The sequence below is a fragment of the Primulina huaijiensis genome, chromosome 11 (genome assembly GCF_012295235.1).
Source record: "Primulina huaijiensis isolate GDHJ02 chromosome 11, ASM1229523v2, whole genome shotgun sequence".
NCBI lineage: Eukaryota > Viridiplantae > Streptophyta > Magnoliopsida > Lamiales > Gesneriaceae > Primulina > Primulina huaijiensis.
Window position 1 is genome coordinate 4,247,497 of NC_133316.1, and position 27,916 is coordinate 4,275,412.

The following is a 27,916-nucleotide window of genomic DNA, read 5'->3' on the forward strand; positions in this document are numbered from 1 at the left end:
GTGGGACCAATAGTGTACTTCTAAGAAGTTTCCTCAATGATATTTACCAGATCAATTGTTCCAATCCACTTGCTATTTCCTTGTAAAAATAAGATCATAGAAAACTAATGACAAAACAATAACATAATAAGACATTAATGACAACGACGGAGAAAGATCGATTGGCTTAATATTCAATTATGAGTCAATGGCTATCTAGGATAATAGTGGAATAATAAGAGCAAATAATAATATATAGGCAGGAAAATTTAGTTACAATCCATGTATATACGTACTTATATAAATACTGTAAACACAACTTAAGAAGAGAATTAATGAAAGATTATAAGTTTTTATACTTGCAAGAGGAAAAACCGTCTCGAATCAAATATTCAAAGCAATTAAAATTACTTAAACAATAATTTTTTTTAACTGACTTATTATTTGTAATATAAACATAAAAATTACCGATCATTGATTATTATTGTGAGAAATATGTCTATTATTTAATCAAATAATAATTTTTCTTTGAGTCGATCGTTAGTTTAAGTAAATAATACACACACATAAACATATCCTAATATAGGAGGTACATGTGTGTTAGGATCGATTAGGGGGGCAATCGTTGAGCTGCAATAGCTCGGTTCTTGAAATATTGAACACCGATGAATTAAATCGAGTTTGGTGTTCAAACCAAGCGGAAGACACTCGAAATAATCCTTCGTAGAAACCGATTAAATATTTTGTAAAGCATTTAAAATATATTCAAGTTGAATGTGTAAAAATATTTTAGTTGAAGCATTTTATCAAACACTTGGTATGCAATATTTTGGTATTTGAAGAACACATAAAATGCTTTCAACAATGCATCTTTAAAAGCAATGAAAATGATAAGTAAATGCAATAAACAAATAGACACGAATTTGTTTATGGATGTTCGGAGACTTCAAATGCTCCTACGTCACCCCTTCTTCCCCTTGGAAAGGATTCACTAGAAGACTTTGATTTATACAACTCTTTGTACAAACCCATTTAGCTAGGACTTACCCACTGCCTAAACTGAACTCCTAGCACTCAAGATTGTAGGCAGCACCTCACAATTAGCATATTGTTTAATGTCTCATATGCAAAGACTACATACACAAGTTTATTGTCTTTGTGCAAGACTCACTCAACTAATCTTTGAAGTTCAAATCTCTTGTATATGTGTGAGTGATTGTGTGTGAGGAATTTATCATTTACAGTGTACATCTCAAGTATCCTCACACAAGGGCTTTTGCTCTCAACTAGCTGATTTTTCATGCTAACTGCCCATGCTTTGAATCCACTTCAAAAGCTCCTGTTTGATCTTCAAGATGATGTATTTATAAGCCCCAACAATGATATATACGTTAGACACAAGAATATGATCGTTTGGAAAGTTTCTGTACTGTTTCTGAAATTGCAACGGTCAAATTCGCCTTGCTGGGCATTTTCTCGACTTGTCAACTCTGGTCAACTGGTCAACTCTGGTCAACTCAACTGGTCGTTCAGTTCAACTGGTCAGCAGCTGGTTCAGTTCAGTTCAGTTGGTCAGCTGCTCGTTCGGTTCAGTTCAACTGGTTCAGTTGGTCTGGTTCAGTTCAACTAGTCTTCAGCTGGTTTAGTTCAGCTGGTCTGGTTCAACTGGTCTTCAGCTGGTCTGGTTCAGCTGGTCAGCAGCTGGTTCAGTTCAGTTTGTCTTCTTCAGTTTCAGTTGGTGTGCTGAAATCAGCCTAACTCATTTCAGTTTGTGCAGAACCAGTAGGTTCATCATCATTTATCAGCATCTTAAGCTTCAATTTAGACTTTGATTTTTGAAGATGATTTGTAGATCTTTGTCTTATCTTTCCAACGCATACTGAATCGCTTCATTTAGATAACCGAGCTGAGAGATATGACCAAAATACCGCAACTGCTCAAACCCAACTGATTGCTGTTTTCGTGTGATCAGTTCGGTAATTCAGCGATCCGTTAGACCATGATAACATCCGATTTTGCCTAACTGACTTGAAATACAACTTGTTTCGAATTGAGTTTTCTGATCGGTCTAGTTGGCGGATTTTCATTTGGATCATCCAGCTGGGAGATATAATCAAAACACAGAAGCTCGCCAGAAATTTAGTTTGTGCAGAATTCAGTTTCAGCTTGCTTGTTGTGTTAACAACTTCACACTTGAGTAAATATTAAATATGTTAGAAACACAATAACAAGTTTTGTTAACATCAAAATCAAGATTGCGAACTTGAAAAGTTCCAACAATGTGCTCAATCCCACGTTAAAAGCAAAATCCTCACCTTCATTATAATAAAAATAAATAAATAAGTCAAATTCTAGTTAAATCTTCAAAACTATTTAAACCTATATTTAGCGAAAAAATATGTTTAAAACAAAATTTAAGTGTTATCATTGTATGTTATCAAACTGTAACATACTTATACAAACTAACGACGATCAATGCACAATTTTAAAGCTCCTCAGCCTAAAACACATAACAATAATTTGAATAATACCACCTTTCACTGTAAGAAATCAACAAGAAGTTTGATCATCTCGACGCGATTAAATGCCCAAGAACAGAAACCATGAAACTACCTTCTGTTACAGTTTTAGATTCAGCACTGAAGAGTATAAAATTCATATCTCACTCAATATTGACTAAAATCAATATCCACCAAATGGAAATGAAAGAAAACTCAATTATCTAAGTTTTCCTAGAAGAAACCATTTTCAGAATATTAGTAGATTAATCCCAGAATTAACAAGAACATGTTTCTATTCACGAAATTTGCGGAAAAAATTCAAAAAATGAGGAGTTTCAGTAAAGCGTGCATAACTTATTCAATTTTTAATGGAATTTAACGATTCATGTCTTATTCCAAATATAACACATATATCTACAATTTCTATTTTAACCAAAGATTCATAATCTAACTGTAAAAAGGTTATAACCTCAAATTACAGTAGCCATTCTACACAGCTCAAACACAGAGTTCGATTGTGACACCATTTTGGTAGAAAAATCATATCAAATTTGTTTCTAATTGGAATTACATTTTTCCAGTGGCTATAAAAAGTTAACAAACAGATCTAAAGACGACGGTGAAAAACCGTTGTCGTAGGTATATAAAACCGTTGTTAAAGGTCCTGTGGTTAAAGCATTCGCTAAAAGACAACGGTTTTGGAATGATGTGGTAGTTACAATTTGCGACGGTTTTTTAAAAACCGTCGCAAATTAATTCGCGACGGACATCATCGTTAATCGTCGCTACAATTAGCGACGGTCGTAATTTAAACGGTCGCTAAACAGCGACGGTTTAATACACCGTCGCTAAATTTAGCGACGATGTTTTATAATCTTCGTCGCTAATTTTAGCGACGGGTTTGTATGCTTTCCGTCGCTAATTTTTTCAGTAAAATAAAAAAAATTTCATTTTTAATATTTTAATAAATATACAAAAAAACTCACAATCTAATATGCTAATTATATTCTTGATTTACCGTCGAAAATACTATATTCTTGATTTTAAAAATTTATTAAACTTTAAAGAGAAAATCGAAACTAAAATTGTGTAAGGGAGAAAAATTTTAAGTGTTGTGAAGTGATATGGTAGAAAATGGACCGAGGGTGGGGATATTTATAGACAGTTTGCTACAGTTTTGACTTTAACCATCGCAAATAGCGACGGTTATTTTTCTAACTGTCGCCGATTTAAAATTAGCGACGCTTTTACAAGAACTGTCACTATATTTAGCAACGGTTATTAAGAACAGTCGCTAAATATAGCGACGGTTAAGTATAAACTGTCGCTAATTATAGATCGGCGACGGTATTACCAAAACTGTCGCTAAATTTAACAACGGTTATACAAAACCGTCGCGACATTAGCGACACTTTTTACAAAACCGTCGCGAAACCGTCGCAAGATTTAAATTAGTGACGGTATAGTATAACCGTCGCTAATTTTAGCGACAGATTTTACTTAAACGGTCGCAAAATGTAATATTGACAACAAATTTATAGAAAAACCAGTTGAAAGACAACGGTTTTTTACAAACCTTTGTCATAGCTTGAAAAAATAACGCTAATAGACAACAGTTTAAAAACCGTTGTCGTAGCCCAAAAAAAACGCGCATAGACAACGGTTTTTAAAAACCATTGTCGTAGCAAAAAAAAACGCTCATAGACAACGGTTTTTAAAAACTGTTGTTGTGTCTTTGAGCGGATTTTTTTAGGCTACGACAACGGTTTTTGTTAAAACCGTTGTTAAAAGTAAAAAGACAACGGTTTTAATAAAAACCGTTTTCTTTGACATGTTGTTAAAACCGATTTTTCTTGTAGTGTATTCATGAAATTTTTATCTCAGTTTTGCATTTATTTTCCTCTCGTATATTATTTAAACTCCGGATGTATTTTATATTGTTTAATTCTTCGATATTCTAAAATACATATTTTTAACACACTTTCAAAAAATTATTTGGCATAAATAATTATTTTAATTTACAACTCAATAATTATTCTACTATGCAAAATTACCGGATAATATATTTTAGGGACTTACATATGACAATTTCCTCCAAACCCAACATAGAATCCGATACCTGACCCGAATAGAGGATGGTATGGATGTGATTTTTTAACCGATTAAATAATTGAATAATCGAGTATGAGGATTTTCCTCTATGAGGATGGAGGTGGATCTTAAAGAATCATACTCATACCCGACACGAATACATGATTAAATTAATATATACATGTGTGTGTGTGTGTGTGTGTGATTTTTTTGGCTATGATATTGTTAATTCTATTATGCTTTTATTGTATGATATTAATAACATAAAATGAAGAAAATTATTAGTATTGAGTTGATCCTATATTTGTTGGATAATAATGTTAGAATAAATTATTTATAGTGTTTTGTTATTTTTTCTCTAATGTATAGTTTGCTAATTTTTATAATTTTTTTCAATATTATTATTAAAAATTTAGTAAATATCCATAGTTTACTCGAAATAATTCAAATTTTATAAAATTCAATTATAGATAATGATATGATAAATGGGTAGGATATGAATATACAATCATATGACGGGTATGATACTGTTGATGAAATTGAATAATCGATAAAGATCAGTATGATGATGATATAATAAATGAGGACAGAAGATATGAAATCATACCAAAACTCGATTAATTTCCATCCCCAACATGGATGCAGGTTTTGGCATGAAAAGTTACAGATTCAATGTTGAGATTGTTGATGCGAGATGATCAAGTGCTAATTTGTGGTGCACTTGCAACTCCTATCAAATTTCCGAGATCCGTTACAGGTGAGGAGCTGTTGGCAATCAGAAGTGGTTTGGATTTTTGCCCGCGTCTTGGGCTGATCAGTAATGTCTGTATTTCTTGGACTCATTGGATGTTGTTCGAATGGTTCTTTCTCCTTTCGATGAGCTTGATCCGCTCGGTGCCTTGGCGTTGGAAATCCGGTACATGTTATGGCTGGATAATTTCATATAGATCGAACATATGCGACTTACTGCGAATAGAGCGACACATTTATTAGCGCGTAAAGCCTTGTTTTCTATAATTAGGTTATATGGCTTCATGGCGATGCTCCTTTGCGGATTCTAAATATTGTATCTCGGGATAATCCGATTTAATTCCTGATAGTTCAATTTCCAAAAAAAAATTTATCAAGACCAGATGAAATTTTTAGACCATAAAAAATATTAATTTCCTATAATAGTATGAGGAATAAAACAAAGTATTCTTTGCAATTACAAACCAATTTCCATCAGATTTATTTAAATCTATTCGATTTTATATTATCACCAATTATTGAATATTTGTGCTATTAAAATTTAAAAGTGTTTCGTATAGGGGAAGTTGATGAAAAATCTCCAATCAAAATATTTCTTTGGGTTCACTCCCTACCCACAAAATTGTGGTACTATGTCATACAAAATGTGGTACACTTCATGTGGAAATGTGGTACTAAAAAAGTACCCAGGGACTGAACACAAAAAAATCGACGGCTGGAGACTGAAGGCCAATTTCCCGTTTCGTATATACTAGTCATATGACACACATAGTAAGTATGGATAATAAAATATATAACTGAATGGTAGTTGCGAGTTCTCACGTGATAGATATATAAAATATATAAAAATGCTATATCGTAAACGCACAATCGTACATGCACATTGAAGATTAAGAAATAAAATTTAAATTCAAAAAGAGAAAGGATTAATAAGAATTCTAAAAAAAGTAAATTGTTAAGATTCATCATATAAATATTTTTCAAAATCCTCTAGATTAATAAATTTTATAATGTAAAGTAAAGTGGTCAAACTGAGACTACATTAATAAACAATACATGAGTTATGACTTTTAATTGTTTATTTAATTAAATATTGAAAAAGAAAGTAGATATTATTAATTGGTGTGTGCTCTGAATAATGAACGTGGTCCATTATTGATTGGAACAACAAGAGTCAAAAGGTGTAAATTAAACGTCAAAAAGAATTCAGAGTCAGAATATCTAGTGTCCTCTCATATAAATATTCAATGAAACAATGAACAATTTTTTGGTAAATTTATGTCACATCTAATGTTATATATACTAAATAATTTTTTTTAAAAAAATTTCTTATAAAATTTACTATTAATACCATATCGGACAACTAACTAATTTCATATCGGACATGTATTATACGAAAAACATATATCAAGAAATTGCAGAATTTAAAATTTGTTAACAAAAGAACTTTTCGTATATCACATGAGTTCGAACACATACCTCTCTTTTTATCATGAGAGGTTTACTACTACATCAAGGTATGGTGACAAAAGAGAGAAAAAATTTTGAGCTTTAATAATTGTTTTTATAATATTTATTTTATTGTTTATATTCTAATATAAGCAAAATAGAAAGTGAAGCTTGACTCAAAGTAGGTTTTTTTTTTTGTTTGATTTTTTTTGTTTCAAAGGTCGTTCTTAATTGCTAAATTCTTGTGATTTTAATGATCTCTTTTTTAATTAAATGTAAATAAGACAACAATTTTGACAATTTTTCAGTTAAAATATAACATAATCATAAATAAAATGGTAACATAGGGCAGCCATGCTTGACTACTTTAACACCAGCTTTGGAAAAGTTTTTTTTTTTTTTTTTGGCTTAAAGATAAAGAAAATCTATTATATAAATTTGAATCAAATCAAATATTTTAACATGAAATCATAACAAAAACATGTTATTTCATCTACTTACTGGACTATAAACTTGTTGGTAAACAATAAGTATATAAGTCGAGTGGTTAACTCGAGCTTCACGTTTGAACTATTGTAATATTTAAAAATCAGGTTGGTTGAAATTCAAATAATATATTTGAGTTGGTATATATAATATTTTTATTATTTGCAAATTGAAAAAATAAATTTTTCCCACACAAAACCCGACTTGGCCTCATGTTATAAGTAATTTAAAGGTACACTGTTATTATCAATTATATATTTTGGTGAAATAACGTAGTTCCATCCTATTATATTTAAGAATGAGTCTCATATGAGNTATATGTTATTAATTAAAATTTAAATTTATATATGAATGATTTTTTGTACATTGATGAAATCTTTTTATAATTACAAAAATATTCTTCAGCCTATTGTTCGCTTCGCTTCAACGTTTCCCCATAGTACGGTTGACTTTTGTGTTCTATTTTAACCTGTGCATGAGGCGCATTACGCACCCCGCACCCCCCTCCCCACACAGACCCACCAGCATCTTTCAGTTGTCCAAGGGCCTTGATCGGTGCGCTCTACGCATATTGCGTATTCGAGTCTCCTTTCTCAACTCCAACCCCACTAATTAAAGCCTTCGTTGACTGCACAGAGGAAGAAGATACCTCCCCATTCTCCCAACGCACATAGTATCCACATGGCGATTTCGTCTCCGGCGAGTGTTTTCTGTGTAAGCATCTGGTGATTCTCTCAAAAGGGTATTTGAATCTGGGTTTGTTTGCATCTCAACCTCGAGTTCTTGTTATCAATCGGAGATTTTGGTGGGATATGGTTAAAGCTAGGGTTAGCAACGCTTGAGTTTTTTTAGTTGAGCTGTTACCTTCGGTTTTGTGTTTGATAATGGTTCTTGAATCTTGGAATATCTGGTGATGAACTTCCGTTTAGAACCAGCTGGATTTTTATTTGTCTTTATTTGGAGACGGTATAGGACTTGAAGATTTTCTGGTGGGTTTAACTAGTTCACTTTGGATTTTTGATTTAACATTTCTTTGGTTTGATTTGTTAAATGTGGATGAATTATAGTGTAATTATGCGACTCTGGAATAGTTTGTGTGTAGTATAGGAAAGGATATGGTTTTTTAGTTGCTTTTGTTTAGTGGTGTTTGCTGGTTGTATAGAGTATGCAGTATGAAGAAGTTGAGGTCAAGTGAAGATGTAAATTCATTTGGAGAGAAGAGTGCCATGAAAGACTGGGGAAAGAGGGACGAGGATTCAGCTTTATACCGCACGTCTTCCTCGCATAGGAATACTTACTACAAATCTTCTGACAGTGGGAGGAAAGTTGTATCTAGGTATGAGCGTCCAGATGATGATAGAGAGAGCTCTAGACTGGTCAGAAAACGATCAGATTACGATTCGGAAAGTTATGATCGAAGGAAGAGTTATGAGCGGCATAGAGATGGGAATGAGAGAGGTATCACGAGCTCTTCACCACGGGCTGGTTATGGAATGGATCGGATGTATCGGTCAGAGAGCTTTTGTGGACCCAGGAGAGAGNATACTCTTAGCATAAAAAATAATACTTTTTCATGGATAACCCAAATTAGAAATCCGTATCACAAATACGACCCGTGATACCGTCTCACACAAGTTTTTGNTCGCTTCGCTTCAACGTTTCCCCATAGTACGGTTGACTTTTGTGTTCTATTTTAACCTGTGCATGAGGCGCATTACGCACCCCGCACCCCCCTCCCCACACAGACCCACCAGCATCTTTCAGTTGTCCAAGGGCCTTGATCGGTGCGCTCTACGCATATTGCGTATTCGAGTCTCCTTTCTCAACTCCAACCCCACTAATTAAAGCCTTCGTTGACTGCACAGAGGAAGAAGATACCTCCCCATTCTCCCAACGCACATAGTATCCACATGGCGATTTCGTCTCCGGCGAGTGTTTTCTGTGTAAGCATCTGGTGATTCTCTCAAAAGGGTATTTGAATCTGGGTTTGTTTGCATCTCAACCTCGAGTTCTTGTTATCAATCGGAGATTTTGGTGGGATATGGTTAAAGCTAGGGTTAGCAACGCTTGAGTTTTTTTAGTTGAGCTGTTACCTTCGGTTTTGTGTTTGATAATGGTTCTTGAATCTTGGAATATCTGGTGATGAACTTCCGTTTAGAACCAGCTGGATTTTTATTTGTCTTTATTTGGAGACGGTATAGGACTTGAAGATTTTCTGGTGGGTTTAACTAGTTCACTTTGGATTTTTGATTTAACATTTCTTTGGTTTGATTTGTTAAATGTGGATGAATTATAGTGTAATTATGCGACTCTGGAATAGTTTGTGTGTAGTATAGGAAAGGATATGGTTTTTTAGTTGCTTTTGTTTAGTGGTGTTTGCTGGTTGTATAGAGTATGCAGTATGAAGAAGTTGAGGTCAAGTGAAGATGTAAATTCATTTGGAGAGAAGAGTGCCATGAAAGACTGGGGAAAGAGGGACGAGGATTCAGCTTTATACCGCACGTCTTCCTCGCATAGGAATACTTACTACAAATCTTCTGACAGTGGGAGGAAAGTTGTATCTAGGTATGAGCGTCCAGATGATGATAGAGAGAGCTCTAGACTGGTCAGAAAACGATCAGATTACGATTCGGAAAGTTATGATCGAAGGAAGAGTTATGAGCGGCATAGAGATGGGAATGAGAGAGGTATCACGAGCTCTTCACCACGGGCTGGTTATGGAATGGATCGGATGTATCGGTCAGAGAGCTTTTGTGGACCCAGGAGAGAGTTTCCAAAGGGATTTAGGTCCGAGAGGGATCGGTCGAGGAGGGAGGGCAGTGTTTCATCATGGAGGAGGTTTGAAGGTGGGAAAGATGGTGATGATGAGATTAGGAATGATGGTGCTGAGATGGGTCGAGGAAGTAGAGTGGAATCTGAGGAGATTGGTAAGGCGAGGTCCCCTCAGGGACCCAGGAATACAAAATCCCCAGTTTGGTCCAAGGACTCCGGCAGTGAGCAGTCGAAGGGTGTAGAAGTTAAGAAATCTGAAGACATGCCAGTGGAAAGTAGTGGTCGGAGCAGTGAAAGAGAAGAAGGGGAACTGGATCCTGATCCACAACCCCTCGTCTCTTTGACCAATAGAGAGATTAAAGATAGAGATGCTGCGACATTGAACTCCTCACTAAAGGATTTAAGTGATTGCGTTGACACTGAAACCTGGCAGGGCAAAGCAAGTGCTTTGTATGAAGAAAAAATAGATGCGAGTTTAGTGGGTGGCTGTGAGAAGCTAGCCGAAAGTGGATTATCTAACACTGTTGAGAATGTTGTGAACAAGACTAAAGAAGTACCAGATTCTCAGGATACCTATAGAGCACCCCGAAAGACTACCAGAAGCGTAGATGAGAATGAAACAATTGGAGAAAATGAGCATGATAGCAACAAAATGGAGAACAGAAGACAGGACCATTTTGAGGAGGATGTGAAGTCATCACCTTTTCTAGAACAAAAGGAAGGGAAGGGTGGTGATCTTGAATTGCAGGCAGTTGATCCTGGTACGAATGGCAAGGTGGGATTTGTCGAAAGAACTGAAAAACCTTTGACTGAGGATACAACCAAAAGTTTGAAGGATAAGGGCAAATGTCTTGCCATATTACCCTCTAACTCTGTTGGCGTTACAGAAACTGATTTGGAGATTGAAAATGAACCGATGGACCTTGCAAAATGTGGAGATACTGGAACTGAAGGGACAAGTACCAGAGGATTTCAATTTTTCTCCACTGTTCCAATTAAGAAGCAAGAGAGAGTTGAGCAATCAAGTCACAATAAGCCGCAAGATGATAAGTTGGCTCTTGAGCTTTCCCTTGGCTTGCCAAATGTTTTATTTCCCATTGGTTCTCATAGTAGAGTTCCGGCTCCTGGTTCTCCTAGTCATGCAAGAAGCTTTCAATCCTTTCATAGCTCCTTTCGGACAAATTCTGATGGATTTACTGCTTCAATGTCCTTCTCCGGCTCTCAGCAGTTCACTCATAATCCGAGCTGTTCCCTGACTCACAATGCATTTGATTTTGAGCAATCTGTTGGCAGTAAGCCTTTGTTTCAAGGGGTGGATTGGAATGCTTTGTCAGTGGATGAGAATAAGAATAAAGATGTTCCAGCATATCGAGGCACGTCATCCAGAGGAAATAGCTTGCACGGCCAGTCTCAAATATCTCAAGGTAATTCAAGTGGACAAGCTGAGCTACAACAGCTGAAAATAGGGAAATGCTCGAAATTACCACTAGGACTTGATAGACAGTTAAGTTCTAACAAGCACTTATCTGGAGCACAAGCTGGTGGATCATTTGAAAATGGACCAGAATATCATAGAGAAAGGAGACAATTATTGCCAGAGAAAGATGGCGGTGGATCACTAAAAATCAATAATTATAACCCTGATGAAAAAGACCATGGATCAATCGTTGGATCTGACTTTACCGAGTCTGTAATCACTATGATAGTTTCTGAACCTATACATACAATGGCCCAGAAGTTCAATGATATGACGGGACAGCACATGGCGCTCTTGATGGAGTTTGTCTCTGACATCTTCTTGAATCAAGCTAAGCAGTGGCAGCTGAGTGCTTTGCAGAAGGCATTGAGGAAAAGGGCAGATTTTACCTTGGATTCGTTAACTAATGCGCATCGTGTTCAGTTGGAGATCTTGGTGGCTTTGAAGACAGGGCTTCGAGAATATCTTCTACCGCAATACGAAATCCCATCTGCCGATTTGGCCGAGATATTTCTACACCGGAGATGTAGAAATATCACTTGCCGAAGCCTTCTGCCCGCCGATGAGTGTGACTGCAAAATATGTGTGAATCAGAATGGTTTCTGCCGGGAGTGCATGTGTCTTGTGTGTTCTAAGTTTGACATGGCATCCAACACGTGCAGTTGGGTTGGTTGTGATGTATGTCTACATTGGTGCCATGCAGATTGTGGATTACGAGAATCGCATATCAGGAACGGACGTAGTGCAACAGGTGCTCATGGCACCATGGAAATGCAATTCCATTGTCTTGCCTGTGAGCATCCTTCCGAAATGTTTGGTTTTGTGAAGGAAGTTTTCATTAACTTTGTGAAAGAATGGACAGCTGAGAACCTCTTGAGGGAACTTGAATATGTGAGAAGAATATTCTGTGCCAGTGAGGATGCAAGAGGGAAAAAGCTGCATGAAATTGCCAACCAGATGTCATCTAAATTACTTGATGGAGCTGCACTTCAGGATGTGCAAAACCAAATTTTGACCTTTTTCTCTGGTAAGATTAGTTTTTGCGTTATTTTGTCTTGCTGTCATCTTGTTTGAGTACATCTGGTGCATGATCAACTTCTTTTACACATATTATGTATGTGTTTGAGCAGCAAATTTTAACTTATACTATAAAAACAGTGTCACGAGCAATCAAGACTAAATCTATATTTTCTTCCTCTTTTCGTTTTTAGTTTGGTTTTTGTGTTGAAATCGTTGTTAATTCAAGTTCTGAGACCCAAATTTTTATGAACACGAGCAATATAATCATTGGTAAATTTGTGGTGCGGTTTCAAGCGGACCAGGATACATGAAGGGCCGAAAATAGCATGCTCTTTCTCTTTAAAATCTTGGCTGTCTTCATTATCCTTTATTTTCAACCCTCTCTTATGTTTTTCTGTGCGAAAACTGCTATGCACAGGGAAAGAAAAATCAAGATTTCATATTTGTAATTGATGCCACTCTTACCCTACTTTTATCTTCTTGTTTATCCTTTTGCTTATAAATTATTTCATTGAATTACTTACTTGAAACTCGAAAGTTTTTTCTTATCAATGGTTGAAATATGAGGAACGTGAAGTCATGGAAACCAAGTTTTTGAATCATAATATTCATATAGTTTGAATTTCTTTTCTTTGATTAGTTATGGAGTTAGTTTTTGAGATTTTACATTATCAGCCTGGAAGATATACTTGATGGTGAGAGCTTCTCATGTTCTATCATATGTATGGCCTCGAAATATCTTTGGCTTTGTTTGGTTATGATACCGACATTTCTGAAGTTTTTTTTCGAAAAATGAGTTTTTAAAAAATATATAATAATTAAACATGTGTTTGTTTATATTTTTAAAAACACGATAAATTTTTAATATTATATTGGCTAATATTAATAGAAAGTGAAAATGGTTTTTAGATAACGAAATGAAATGAATAATAGTGTTTTTTAAAAATTTTAAAGATGAAAGTATTTTCAGAAAACATTGACAACCGAAGCCTTAGTTCTCCTTGGGTTCACATATTTGCTAAAATCACTTCCTTTGATTGCAGAAAACGAAACACTCAACACCACAAGCGTTTCTATCGAAGCCGGAAAGAACTTCTCGACGCGAAACCAAAATATCAGCAATGGCAGTGCTGGGCTGAGCCAAGGAACTGGGTGGACAAAAACCATCCGTCCGACTAAGACTGCACCTCTCGAAAACTCTATCCATTTACTTCCTGATTTTGACAGAAAAAGGAATGACAAATACTCGATAAGCATGGATTTGCTGAAAAACACTCAAAAAGAACCTGTTTTCGACGAATTGGAGAGTATTGTAAAAGTCAAACAAGCGGAGGCAAATATGTTTCAAACACGTGCTGACGATGCTCGAAGGGAAGCTGAAGCACTGAAGCGAATTTCAACCAAAAAAGATGAAATGATCGAAGAAGAGTACAAGAGCAGGATCGCGAAATTGCGTCTGTCAGAAGCTGAGGAAATGCAAAAACAAAAGATGGAGGAGCTCCAAGCTCTGGACCGAGTGTATCAAGAATATTTCAACATGAGAATCAGAATGGAATCAGACATCAAAGACCTTCTGTTGAAAATGGAAGCAACAAGAAGGAACCTTCCAACGTGATCAACATGCTGCTTTTCATCTTCTTTGAATCCCTCGGTATTCTGAAGATTCGCCTGCTATTTATCATTGCATTTTGTATCTCTGTTAGGTGCTCTACTAAGTATATCTTCAATTGCTGTGCTAAGTTGCTAACTAAAATCCGTGCACAGGGTAGCGATTTCGATTTTCTTCGATGAATTTTATCAGTGTGGAAAGAATGCGGATGGAGAAATGATAGGTCAAAGTTTATAACTGTTGTTTGTAATCACCATCTGAAACTAAATTTTATCTCCTTTCTTTCAACAAAAAGGAAAGATAACCATTCTTGTTTTTACTTAGATTTCTGCCTTCCATTTCTTCTCAGTACTTTCAAACAGGAGAATTGGGTTACTGATTCTACGCAATTATGTTGTCTAACGTGTTATGTATGTTACGTAATAAATGAAAATTATATATATGATTTGATTATGTGATTATAAAATTTTAAATTAAATAAATAAAAAGTATTGATATGATTATTTTATGACAAAATAATTACTAGAAAATAAATCGAGTTTACAAAATTAATATTAGTAAATAAACGAAAAAATATGTTCCTTAACAAGTAAATAACCAAAATAAAAGGATACAAATTTGTGTAGCCGAAGTTCGGATTAACAAAACAATTATTCAATCTACATTTTGTATGAGTATTGTTTTCAAATGTCTTGAATACGTCACGACAACATAGTGATATCAATGATTCATCTTTGCGAGTTATTCAGGAAATTCTCCCTAGCTTTATCTCCGTTCTCTGGTCTCGCTTTTTTTTTTTTTTTTAACGGTCCAACAATTATTCTTCTATATATATAGACTTATGGGAAAAGTTAAGGTTTATGTTCGCATGTCATGAAAATGTTTATGTTTAAAGTTGATGCATCATTATGAAAATGTTTATGTTTAAAGTTCATGCATCATAAAAAGGTTTACGAAAATGTTCATGTTTGAAGTTTATGCATCTTCATGAAAACGATATTTTAAGTACAAGTATTTTTCACTGTTGCTTGTGGTTTTATAAGTATTACTTGTTAACAAGAATATGACGTGTTGAGTCTTTAGACTCACTAGGTATGATTGATGCATGTGTTTATTTTATTAATGTTATGGGAGGTCTTGATGGTTGACCTAACTGGACTGAAAGTGGACACGACCCGAGGTCCGGCGCTTCTAGCTTTCCGCATTTATGATTATGATTTATGTTAAAGATTTTTACGACTCTTTATTTATACTTTTGAGTGATTTTTGAAAGATTATAGTATGAGCTGTATTTCTCAAATATATAGTTGATTGTTTTAATTTTAACATGGTTCTAAAATTTTTTTATGCAAATTTGTATGATTCGGCCGATGCTATGTAAGGTTTTTAAAAAAATAAAAAATTTAGTACTATTTAAGCAAAAGAAAAGCAAACGTTTCAGTTTTTATCATTTTCACCCCTCAAACCATCATATCGTTTCCGCACTATTTTGTGATTTGTTGGTTATATATTTGAACAAGATCAGCTACAATCTCTAACAGGATTTTAGCACCATTTGAAAAAGATATCAACAAAGGATAGAGTTTATTCACCCCCTCTAAACTCTATATCGATTCCCAACATATTTCATTATCACATTCCAAGAACCAAATAATATTCATTTTATCCACTGTTTTCATTTATATTATAACATATTCTTTATATTATACATATTTCATAATGGCATCTTATGAATCAAATAATATTCATTTATCCACTGTATTCACTTATAAAATACTAATAACATTGACTTAAGCTCCATTGAAAAACATATTGACTATGATGACAATAAATTTGGTGAAATGAATTCGAACTCACGTAAAAATTAAAAAAAATCATAATCATTCTAGAACAAATACTTTGGACAAAATTATACGGCTAGCTAATCTATGGAATACTTTGAAAAAATGAAAACGAAGTGGAAAATATTTATCCTCATTTTCTTTGAATTTTCTGATCTAAATAAGTTACGTGTGAATTCACATATGAGGAGTCGAGAATCACGGTTTTGTCCCAAATCTTTGTAGCCGTATAAATTGGATAGAACGGCAGGAAATATCCCATTTTTAGATCATTGATGCGCATAAAACGACCACACGCAGTCTGCTTTTGTTAATCACCCACTGCGAGCCGGAAAAACTTAATTTTGCCGAGAAAATTATGACCACTTGTTCAGCTTTCTCTTCACTTCTCAACATTTCCGATTCCAAAATCACGAATCCGGATGTGGGTTTCTCCAAGAACAAGTTTTTATTGGGCAAGAAACCTTTTCCCAGTTTTCGCCCCAAGAAATCTGCCCCAATTGCGGATAATTACCCCTCGTCATCCGGTTCTTGCAATTCAGCCACCATCGCAAATTCGGTAACTCTTGATTTCGGTAGTGTAAATGACGAGGAAGTTAAGAAAGCTGAGTCGAAATTGGGGTCAAAGGTTCGGGTCACGGTGCCACTCACTGTGTACCATGTGCCGAAATTGCCTGAACTTGAGTTAACGGGCATGGTTGGTGTGTTGAAGCAGTATGTTGGTTTCCATAAGGGGAAAAGAATCTCGGCAAACTTTCCGTATAAAGTGGAGTTCGAGACGGACCAGGTTTTGGGTCGAGACGGTAAACCGGTGAAATTCACTGCACACTTGAGGGAAGATGAGTTTGAGATTCTTGTATGATTGTTTTAGAATTTGATAATAGCGTCGTTTGCCTTTTCTTTTGAACATTAACTACTGCGCTTTGTAATAATTTTGTGTACAAGTACTATTTTTTGCAACACATTGTAGATATTGCTTACTCTATTTTTCTGCAAGTTATCCCATCGATTTTCCGGGGATTTGTTCTTTACTCTTGAGGATAGAATAGGGTGTTTGAAGTTAATAGAATGGTTGTGTGTGAAGATTGTGCTGAGAAGAAGGTTGGTTACTGATTCTAAATTGCGTGAAGATTCTATATCAATTGTTGAGCGTTTTTAGTATCACAAGTTGTCCTTAGTCCTTCTTTGGCAGTTAAATGCTGACTTTATTGATGTTAGTATTTGGAGTGTAGTTAAAATATATTTCTGTTTAGATTTAATAAACATATGAAAGAGGTGAGGTTTTGGTATCATGTCTTTGCTCACCTTTGTGACAAATTGTCAGCGATGAGCTCTGCGCTCAACACAAATAAATCTGTCTAACGATTAAAGATCAGTTTGGAAAATGTTGTCTGTGACGAGCTTATGAAAAGCATGGCATTATCCCCAACTATTTTTTGTGTTTCTTATTATGCTCTACATGGATATCTAGATGTTGTAGAGGTAAAACGCTTTTGGAAATGAGACAGGAATACGCAGCTGAAAGCAATGCAAACATCTAAATATGTGATATTAATGCATCTTTTTATGTTCATTATGGTGGATGTAGCTAGCAAAGCTGGTTATAGATTTCACAACTGACAAATTATTTGAATTTAAAAGGGCTGATCAATATTTCGTATTTATTTCAGCCTTAGCAGAAGTGGCTAGGCGGCTTGGGTGGATGGTCTATCCACATTAAGTGGTACCACCAGCCAATCTGGAAGAACGGTTGATTTGTCAATTATGGTCTATCCACCTTAAGTGGTACCACCAGCCAATCTAGAAGAGCAGTTGATTTATCAATTTCTAGTCTTCATCTATATGATGTTTCATCCATTTTAGTTAAGGATGACAATGGACCCGATCCTACATAAAACCCACCCCGTTTGGGAAAGGTCCAAACCCGGTCAATCAGGCTGCGGGTCGGGTCAGGTCTAGACCTGGGGTCTAGACCCGGGTCCGAGCTAGGTCTCAATTTTACCTAGACCACCCCAGATGTATAATAATATAATATAATATAATATAATATAATATATTTATCTATATATAAAAATATAATAATGATATATTATATCCAACCAATGCGAGACGGGTCGCAAGTCTAAACTTTTTTTGGCGGGGTGGGGTGGGTCTCGAGCTTGGCCAAACACGTTCTGTTGTCATTCTTAATTTTAGGTTCTATCAATTTACGAAAAGCCGCTCCACAATGGTAAAGGCACGTCCTATGTGTTGGACTAAGCGACAATAGTCACATTTAAATCTTGAATATGTTTGAAGATCTCAAAAAGATCTTTCAGTTCTGTGGAGAATCTTCAAACTCCGTTTCCATCCAAAATCTAATAGAGTGTTGCCGATTTTGACCGGAGAATCTATTAGAGACATTACAGTGGAGATTCTAATCAAAATATTATACAAACCATACTGTCAGAGAGTGCTTTTTCGTGCTAGGTCACTGACATAGGTATTTTTTTAATCTTCTTCGTTGATTGTAGTGTTCTAAAACTCTCTTTAGGCAGTGTCCAGGCACCAGGCACTAGGCGTGACCCGACCACACTGACAAGGTGCTAATCGGCCAGCCTAGGCTGCCTTAGTATATGGTTGTGAGGCCCGGGTTCGAAGAGGGCGAGGGGTGATCTTCGGTGTCATGAGGTTACACGAACAATGAGCGGCTCCTGACAGGCTTCTAGACGAAAAGAACATGAATGAACCGATCTTACACCCCAAGGAGAGGGATTCCAAAAACTGTTCAGGTATGGGACAGTGCAGTTGAGGAGGGCTTAAAAGATTTGATAGGTACTATTCATATCAAGAAGGTGCATCTTTTTTTCGGTAGCTCATCACATAAGAACTCCAAAGTTAAGCGTGCTTGATTTGAGGCAATTCTGGGATGGATGACCCCTTGGTAAGTTTCCTAGGGTGTGTGTGAGTGAGGACATAAGCACATTGGAAAGACAAGTCTTGGTACAGTGAGGACAGTCCTCGAATCTGGGGCATTACAGTTGGTAACAGAGCCGACATCTCATAGTACGGTGTGGTTCGGGGACGAACCAAGCGGAAGTTGGTGGGCATGTGAGGCCCTGGGCCGAAGAGGCCGGGGGGGTGTGATCGCCGGTGCCATGAGGTTGCACGGACAATGAGCGGCTTCTGGCAGGCTTTTAGACGAAGGGAACATGAATGAATCGATCTTACACCAGAAGGGGAGAGATTCAAAAAACTGTTCAGGTATGAGACTGTGTAGTTGAAGAAAGCTTAAAAGATTTGATAGGTACTACTCATATCAACAAGGTGCATCCTCTTTTCGGTAGCTCGTCACATAAGAACTCCAAAATTAAGCTTGCTTGACTTGGGGCAATTTTGGGATTAGTGACCTCCTGGGAAGTTTCCTAGGGTGTGTATGAGTGAGGACATAAGCATGCTGGAAAGACAAGTCTTGGTACAGTGAGGACAGTCGTCGAATATGGGGCGTTACAATGATAGTTTGGGAGAGTAGTCTAGGTAAAAGAGATTGCACTCCTTATAACCGCTGCAATGGCTGTCTTTAAGAATTTCAAAGATTTCGACGAGAGAATAGCGTTTTACGCATGACGAGATATGAGCAAATCCAGAACAATTGGAAACAAATGGGTTCAACTAGGGTTAGGGAACGTACTAATATATAGTCAATTGTTGGCCATTTAATATGATAATTAAGCCCATTAGCACCTAGGCGGCCTAGGTACTAAGCGTCAGTCTAGTGCCTTGAGAATTTTAGAACCTTGGTTGATCGATGAAGGAGACAAAAAGAAGAGGGGTGGAGGTCCGGCATGGGTGTAAACGTACCGAACCGATTCACGAGCTTTTAGAATCGGCTCGAAAAATATTTGATTCGTATTCGAGCTTATCAAATTCGAGCCGAACTCGAACATGTTCGAATTTTTTCTAGTCAAACTCAGGCCTAAAATTATTTTGTTCGATAGCTCGCGAGTCTTAATAACTTATCAATATAATATAATTATATATTAAATAAATAAGTTTTGAATCGTTCAAGTACTTAATTTTTAGCAGTAATTCGAATAGTTTGCGAACATGGTCGAATCTTTCGAGCCGAACTCGAACTTGAGCTTTAATTTGAACTGAATTGGCCAAAAATTTTAAAATTTTCAACCTTTAAATCGAGCTCAAACTCGAATAGAATTAATATGAGTCAAATTCGAATCTTCAAATTTTCGTCATATTCTGCTGGATTTGATTCGTTTACACCCGTAAGGTGGGGTATGAATTTGAAATAAAATAAATGAAACCTATCTTTATTTTATGATTCAAGCAGTTTCAGTTACTCCTTACGAGGAATAATATGTATGCAACGAGTATGCTTACTAATTAATGTCTACATTTTACTATATTATTGGGAAAAATATTTTAGGTGTAACATTCGCGAGGTCCCAACATATATTTTTGATGTAATCGATCACAATAAAAACTATATTTTCAACAACAAAAAAATTTGTGTAGAAAAATCATATAAAATACTTGCACATATTAATAAAAATAGATATATGTGAGTCGGTACTATTATGCCTAATTGCCTATGCATAAATTTTCAAAATATATAACTGTCATGATAGAAAATGTAAAGACCTCGCATCGTATTATCGTAAATCATATTTTGATTCTCGATAATTCATGAAATTGTCATATTATTAAGTATTTGAAGTATATAATTGAAAATGAAAGTGAGAAAATATGATGTGATAATGAAGGATTGTATTATTAATTTATTTGTGTTTGAAAAGTGTTCTGAACCGCAATATAGAAGTGACACATATTGCGGTTTTCAGCATAATTATCTGAATAATAGTTCAAATGAAATGAAACCAATTTCATTATAAATCTAATACATAGTACTAAAACTTTCTTGTTTTGGGTTTTGTTCAAATCCATTGGGAAATAGGCGCAAAATCATCCTGAAATGTATCTTGTGCATTGAAGTTCTTGCACTCACATATTTTCAGAGAATGAGCATAACTCTTGCGTCTGATACATATTATTGTTTTTAATTTCACTTAGTTCTGTTGATATACATGAAATGGAGAAACTATAAGCTCGTTAGTACCAACCTTTTATGTTCTCTTGTCGATTTGATGTCTAAGATTGATCTTTCTCTCTTCAATCACATTGGTGAATGGTTGACTCGAAGGCTCAAGATAAGGATCTAGAGCTTAAATTTTTGCTTCGGCCGACTCACCTAAAGATGTTCCCAACTTAGCACTTGTTCTTGGATTGAAGTGTTTTATTCCCTTTCTGTCATTTTCTGGACATTTTTTACTTCTGGCATAATAATGAGATATAAATTCCTTCTTTTTTTGTCTTTCTGGCTTATTTCTAATGGTTGTTGGAAGATCATTTTCTTTACAACAAAAAGAGTACATTTATTAATACTCTTTATTCATTTGTAATTCTTTTGTAACGCTGTCATATGACACAATTCTGTCAATATTCCTTTGATAAAAGAGGTCTTACGTGCCAAAGTATCTGGATTGCCATGTACATATTCCTTAATTAACATTTCTCTCCAGGGGCTTGACATTTTGACAAATAAAAATTGCATTTTTATATTTTCTTCAACCCTTGAATTTCATCTATATTTAGTAAATAACATAATATATTCATCCACTAGACAGAGGTCATGTAATTCAAGACTATAAAGAGATTGAATATATTTATTTTTCTTCTTTGTGTCTTGACTCTTAAAATTTCTTACCCCTATAAATTGTGTTTAAATAGGGTTATCATTCTTCCAGCTATCTCACTAAGAGATTACCTAGTTATGACTAACTCTTTGGTTTCTGTCAAAGTCATTTCCCAGACGATTTTGACTGATTCCATCAGACTCATTTCTAAAAGTTTAATTAATCTTTGTTTGTTGAGATCAAGTATTCTTACGGTCATTCTTGTAGTCTATGTCCAGTCATTTGTGAGATCTTATTTGTTTTTGAAGTCCAGTACATCAAGGTTAAGCATAACCTTGTAAGGATGTATTAGTTCTAAAACAGACATCTCATAGAGTGTTTGGTGTAATGAAATTTGATTTTCCTTGGACCTTGTTCCCAATAGGTGTGCTTCTCCACCTACATGGAAATATGTTTGGGGCCCTCTCATATTTGTATTATGAGGTCTCGCACTTTTTCTTGGTGGTTCATCGGAAGATGGCCAAGTTATTGAAGGAGGTTCACTCCTATGGTGTTCATCTTCATATCTACGACATTAAGATTTGCAAAAGACTCCACAAGATCTTGAAGATCTTCTAAACCAATCTTTTCTAAGTTTTCATCGGCTTAATTTCTTTATAAGACAATTTTAATGAAATTAATCATTTTTTCTTCGTCGGTTAAAGGTTTTGACATTACCTTATTTGTCCCTCCTATTTGGTCTAATAAGGGTTCAGTACCAAATGATGATGATAATCTTCCGTCCGAGATCTTTTTACTAAAACTTGATTGTTATTTTATAGTTCGGATTTTTGTTTGAATATCCTTTAATGTTTCAATAATTTATTCTTGTTTCTCAAAGATTTCCTTAATTTTACGCGGTACATATTATAACTGATTTTCATAGTTTTGCACCGTCTTTTGGATCACTCCAAGATCATCGGAGAATTTAGAGAAATCAGAGACTATTTACAGGAAGCTATTACTCTTGAATCACAAGTTTACTTTAGGATTATAATATTTTTATTTTTGCCCCTGATTTCTAAACTTGCTTACATCTTCTTGTAAATATTCCAAAATATTGGAATAAACAATAATTTTTGAGAAAAATCTCATCATTAAGCATTTAATTAAACAATAATAATAAAATATATGTTTGAAATAATTTTACCTTGACTCTGATACTATTTCTGCCCAATTATAAAATCAAGGATATTTTAGATCACTTTGTCAAAAGATTAGGTTTCTTGTAAGATGATCTCACAAATTTTTTTTCGTGATACAGTTCAATCATGTCCATATTTATAGTAAAAAATAATACTTTTTAATAAGTGACCCAAATAGAATTTTAGTCAGAAAATTAACCTGTGAGAACGTTTCACATGAGTTTGTGTTGTCAAAATTGGAGGGTTCAAACTAAATTTTAATGTCATAGACAATAAATCATAAATTAAAACTCGAATTGATGATTTTTCTATAATTTACCCTTTAATCACCTTGTTCAAAACAAAAATTACATTTTGACATTTGATACCTTAGGAATGGACCCATCAAGATCATGCCCAAACTCCCGGCCCATCCCCAACACAAGTAGAGGGCCCATGACAGACCCATGTATTCTCTTATAAATATCAGGTTTGAACGTACGGTTCATTCATTCACTATATTGTTTTCAGCAGCGCCCTTAGCTGCTTCTCCCCATATATCCTCAGTCTCTGACTTGAGCGTCGGAGGGGCTACGCCAGGACACCCTCCTGGCCCCCTTCTAACGGTCTTATTTGTGATTTCAGGCTCAGGGTAACTTTCAAGCTTGCGTTTGGATGAGTGACACTTGCAGGAAGCGGACCATAAATTTTCCGTGATTATCACTTGGCGCCGTCTGTGGGAAGTTTGAGCTGAGACGTAGATATGGTAGTTAGGAGAGGGAGCAGAAGAACTAACACAGCATCGTCACGTCCTCAGATAGGAGCCGAACAATCTTATGTTGAGATGAGACAGGAACAGACACGTCTTGAGACGAGGCAGGAACAACCACGTCTTGAGACGAGACACGAACAACCTCGTCAGGAGACAAGATCCGAACAGCCTCGTCACGAGACCGAGGCCGAGCAACCCCCTCCCAATGAGAACGTGGGGAACTTGACCCTGGAACAATTGGGCCGATTTATTACCCAAATAGTAGACGAGGCCATGAGAAAGAACCAGGAATCTATGTTTGCTGAAGAACAGGCCACTCGACAGGAGCGAGCGGAAAATGCTGAACCTCCCAAGTGGGGAGAATATTGAGATGGGAGAGATGTGGAGGGAATTACGGATGTTGAGACATCAATTGGGAAACAGAGCGCCAGCACCCAAGAGAGGAAGCCCTTTTTCGCTCGCCATTTTAGAAGAAGGGCTTCCTCCAAATTTTCGACAGTCAAATGTAGGAGAGTACGACGGACATACTGACCCCGAGGAACACTTGGGAAGGTTTGATAATGCGGCCATGTTACATCAATATTCAGATGGGGTTAGGTGTAGGGTGTTTCTGGGCACGCTCGTGAGGTCAGTTCAACAATGGTTTAACACCTTGCATCCCAATTCCATACAGTTTTTCGAGGATTTTTCTACGGCTTTTTTGCACCAATTTTCTAGCAGTAAGAAGCACCAGAAAAATTATTTGTGCATGTTTGTGATGAAGTAGCAAGAAACTGAAACTCTGCGAGAATTTATCCGACGTTTCAACGATGCAGCGTTGGATATACCTGATGCTTCCCCTGACATCATGATAAGTGCCTTTACCCAGGGACTGAGAGGAGGGGAGTTCTTTAAATCGTTGGTCAAGAAACCTCCATCAAGTTATGATGATCTGTTATCTAGGGCGGAAAAATATGTAAATCTAGAAGATGCCCAGCGGCATAAGAGGATGGAGCAGCGGCCTGGGGGAAGTAGAGTTGAGGGAGCAGAAAGAGGAGGTAGGAAGAGATGTGCGGGCAAGAGGGAGGAGGATAAAGCTAGGGACAGAGGAAAATTCTCATCCCATGTTCCTCTGGATAGGAGTCGTGACAAGGTGATGGAGGTAAGGGAGCCCGAGGAGAGATGGGAGAAGTCGCAAAGGGTTGAGAGCAGTGCTAGATTGCCTTCGCGGGACAGACGAGAATGATCCTCATCCGGGAGTCGACAGAGGTCTCGCCCGTCCCCTAGACGTGGTCAAGGCCCTCCGTGGATAAATCAGAGGGTCGGGGAGCAGAGAGGGGAAGGTCGAGGTCAAGATGTACCTCAGGAGCTCGTAGAGCCAAGGAGGAGAATGAATGAGGATAACCACCTTACAAGAGGAATGATTCATATGATCTCGGGAAATGCTACTGATGGAGACTCTGGGCGAGCTCGGAAGGCACATGGGAGAAGGTTGGAGAACTCTGAGATATCTAGGGGTGCAGACTTACCACAAGACCCCGTGATTAGCTTTGGGCCGGAAGACCTCCAAGGCGTTGTGTCTCCACATGACAATGCCTTGGCAGTGACAGCCACCATTGCCAATTATGATGTGGCGAGGATATTTATTGATAATGGAAGCTCTGTAAACATCTTGTTCAAGAGCACGTTGGATCAAATGAACGTGGAAGGATTTGAGTTTGAGTCGGTCTCCACCCCGCTGTATGGGTTTGCAGTACACGCCGTCCCGTCTTTGGGTCAGATTGTTTTTCCCCTATCCTTGTGGACTGATCCTCAACGGGTAACAAAGATGATAACCTTTACCGTGGTGGCTATCCCGTCAGCATATAATGGAATCCTAGGACGACCAGCCCTGAAGGATTTTAGAGTTGTAGCTTCTATTTATCATCAGAAACTTAAGTTTTCTGTGGGAAAAAGAGTTGGAGTCTTGTGCGGGGACCAAAAAGTCACGCGTCAGTGTTATGAAGGGGTAGTGAGGGAGGAAGGAAAAAGAACGTGTGTGGAGGTTAACATGATTAAAAAGGAAGAAATGGGTGACTTGGTCCTGGTGAAGGTACAAGAAGAACATGGGAGAAAGTTGGACACAAAGTGGGAGGGTCTTTTCAGAATGATCGAGAAATTTAATTCTGGAGCTTGTTACTTGGAGAATGTTCAAGGCAAGGCTTTAAAGAGGCCCTGGAATGCTTACCACCTTAGGGAATATCATTCTGGATTGTATCGTTGATGTATTTCATCTTTACATTTTCCCATGTAATCAGTTGGAATTCAATAAAATCAAGTTCTTCTTTCCAGTTCATGAATGTTGGTGTATTATGAAAGTGAGAAAATTAAATTTTTTTGCTAAGGCATCGCCTAACAGAGGAGCAGAGTTGGGAAGGAGAAAATTAAAATTTTCCTATTAGGGCATCGCCCCCAAAAGCTCTTCAGAAACCACACAATCACTCGCAAGGGACAGAGGGCAACGCTGTTGGGCGAGCGTGCGAGGCATGCACTTGACGTGGGCGAGGGGCGAGGGGAGAGGCGCTGCACGCTGCTGGCGTGGGTGAGGGGCGAGGAGCTGTGGCGAGGCTGGGGCGAATGTACGGGGTGAGGGCGAGGGCAAGGGCGAGGCCGCACAGGGCGAGGGGCGCACAGGCGGAAGCGAGCGCGCGAGCAGAGTTAGACGTGCAGAGCGAGGCTGGGAGGGGCGAGCGGCGAGCGTGCAAGGCGTGGGGCGAGGGGCAAGCGGCGAGCGGCGAGCGTGCAGGAGTGTAAGGCAAGGGGCGGGCATGCAAGGCGTTGGGCGAGGCATGAGCTCGGCGAGCAGGCGCGCGCTCGGCGAGCTTGCGGGAGGGCGAGGGCTTGCAGGCATTCAAGCGCGCTTGGAGAGCAGGCGTGCACTCGGCGAGGACGTGCGCGACGAGTAGGGAGGTGGGCGCTCGGCGAGCTTGTGGGAGGGCGAGGAGCGCGCAGGCGTTCGAATGCACGTCGAGCAAAGTGACGAGAGAGGAGGAGAGGGGCTAGGGTTGTTGGGCGAGGGCTCAGCGGCGGGGGTGAGGGGTGAGCGGCATGCGGCGAGAGAGAAGGCGAGGGGCTTGAGCGGTGACTTGGGCGAGGCGAGGGCAGCTCGGAGCGGTGGCGTGCGCAAGGGTGTGGCGAGGTTGAGCGGTGGCTTGCGCGGGTGATGACAAGGTGATGATGAAGCGGCGCTAGGGTAAAGCGCAGGTGATCCGTAGGCAGGGTAGAGCTGATGAATGAATTGCAGAGGAAATTCTGTATAGAAGAAATGAGAATGAAGTGAGGAGGGGCCTCTATTTGTAGAGTGAGCCCGGACCAAATCTTTTACCTTCAGAACAAGATTGCGATTTGATATGTTTCAAAACTTGTGCAGACTAGTGAGCAGCAGAGGAAAACTGCATAATTCACGCCTTGTAAACCAAGGACAACACAATAAATCGAACTTCGAACCTACGATTTAGTTCGACTCGGGAGGGGGAGACTGGTGATACCCCACGGTTCATTCATTCACTATATTGTTTTCAGCAGCGCCCTTAGCTGCTCCCCCCATATATCCTCAGTCTCTGACTTGAGCGTCGGAGGGGCTACGCCAGGACACCCTCCTGGCCCTCTTCTAACGGTCTTATTTGTGATTTCAGGCTCATGGTAACTTTTAAGCCTGCATCTGGATTAACGACATTTGCAGGAAGCGGAACATAAATTTTCCGTGAGTATTAACATTAGAAATTATTTTTTTCCTCTCCATTTTCAAAATTATTTAAGTCAAAATAATTACATATATACATTGCAACTGTTAAAATAAAGACTCCAATACTCCTCATAATTTTTAAATATTCTATCTGAAGTCAGAAAGAATAATTTACATGCTAGCCTACACGGCACAAAGAATAAACAATGACACGGACATGGTTTTAGTGAGAAATATCTATTTAACATCCACAGTTTAATAAAGACGACCGGGAATATTAATGAATATTTAAATTTTAGTTGTTGTTTAAAAAAATAATATGTATGTCAATATTATTTTGCATAATAATGTAGTAATTTGTCTACTATAATATTATTCAATACGAATCATTTGTGTGTATGTTTATTATTTTAAAGCCACGAACATGAAATTCTTAATTTATTGAAAAATAAAAATCAATATATACCCCAAAAATATTGAGACATATCTTTAGTTTCAAGATAATACAAAACCATATCTAAGTGGTTAATAATAATTAAAGATTTATAATACAAAAATCATATCTCAATGGTTAATCATATCACATTATTTTACACAAAATGCTATATTTCAT

At 37.3% G+C, this 27,916-nt stretch overlaps 1 protein-coding gene across 1 annotated transcript; it reads left to right on the forward strand.

The window, feature by feature from the left end:
* The first annotated feature begins 8,985 nt into the window (after positions 1–8,985).
* On the forward strand, positions 8,986–14,457 carry LOC140988098 (protein OBERON 4-like). The gene is made up of 3 exons (XM_073457017.1): positions 8,986–9,197; positions 9,285–12,532; positions 13,569–14,457. Exons 2-3 carry the CDS (start codon positions 9,658–9,660, stop codon positions 14,138–14,140), a joined length of 3,447 nt encoding a protein of 1,148 aa, XP_073313118.1. The 5' UTR covers positions 8,986–9,197; positions 9,285–9,657; the 3' UTR covers positions 14,141–14,457.
* The last annotated feature ends 13,459 nt before the right edge of the window (positions 14,458–27,916 follow it).

Coding starts and splice junctions, on each gene's coding strand:
- LOC140988098 (XM_073457017.1), top strand. CDS start 9,658: ATGAAGAAGTTGAGGTCAAGTGAAGATGTAAATTCATTTGGAGAGAAG. Junction 12,533..13,568: donor AATTTTGACCTTTTTCTCTG/GTAAGATTAGTT, acceptor CTTTGATTGCAG/AAAACGAAACACTCAACACC.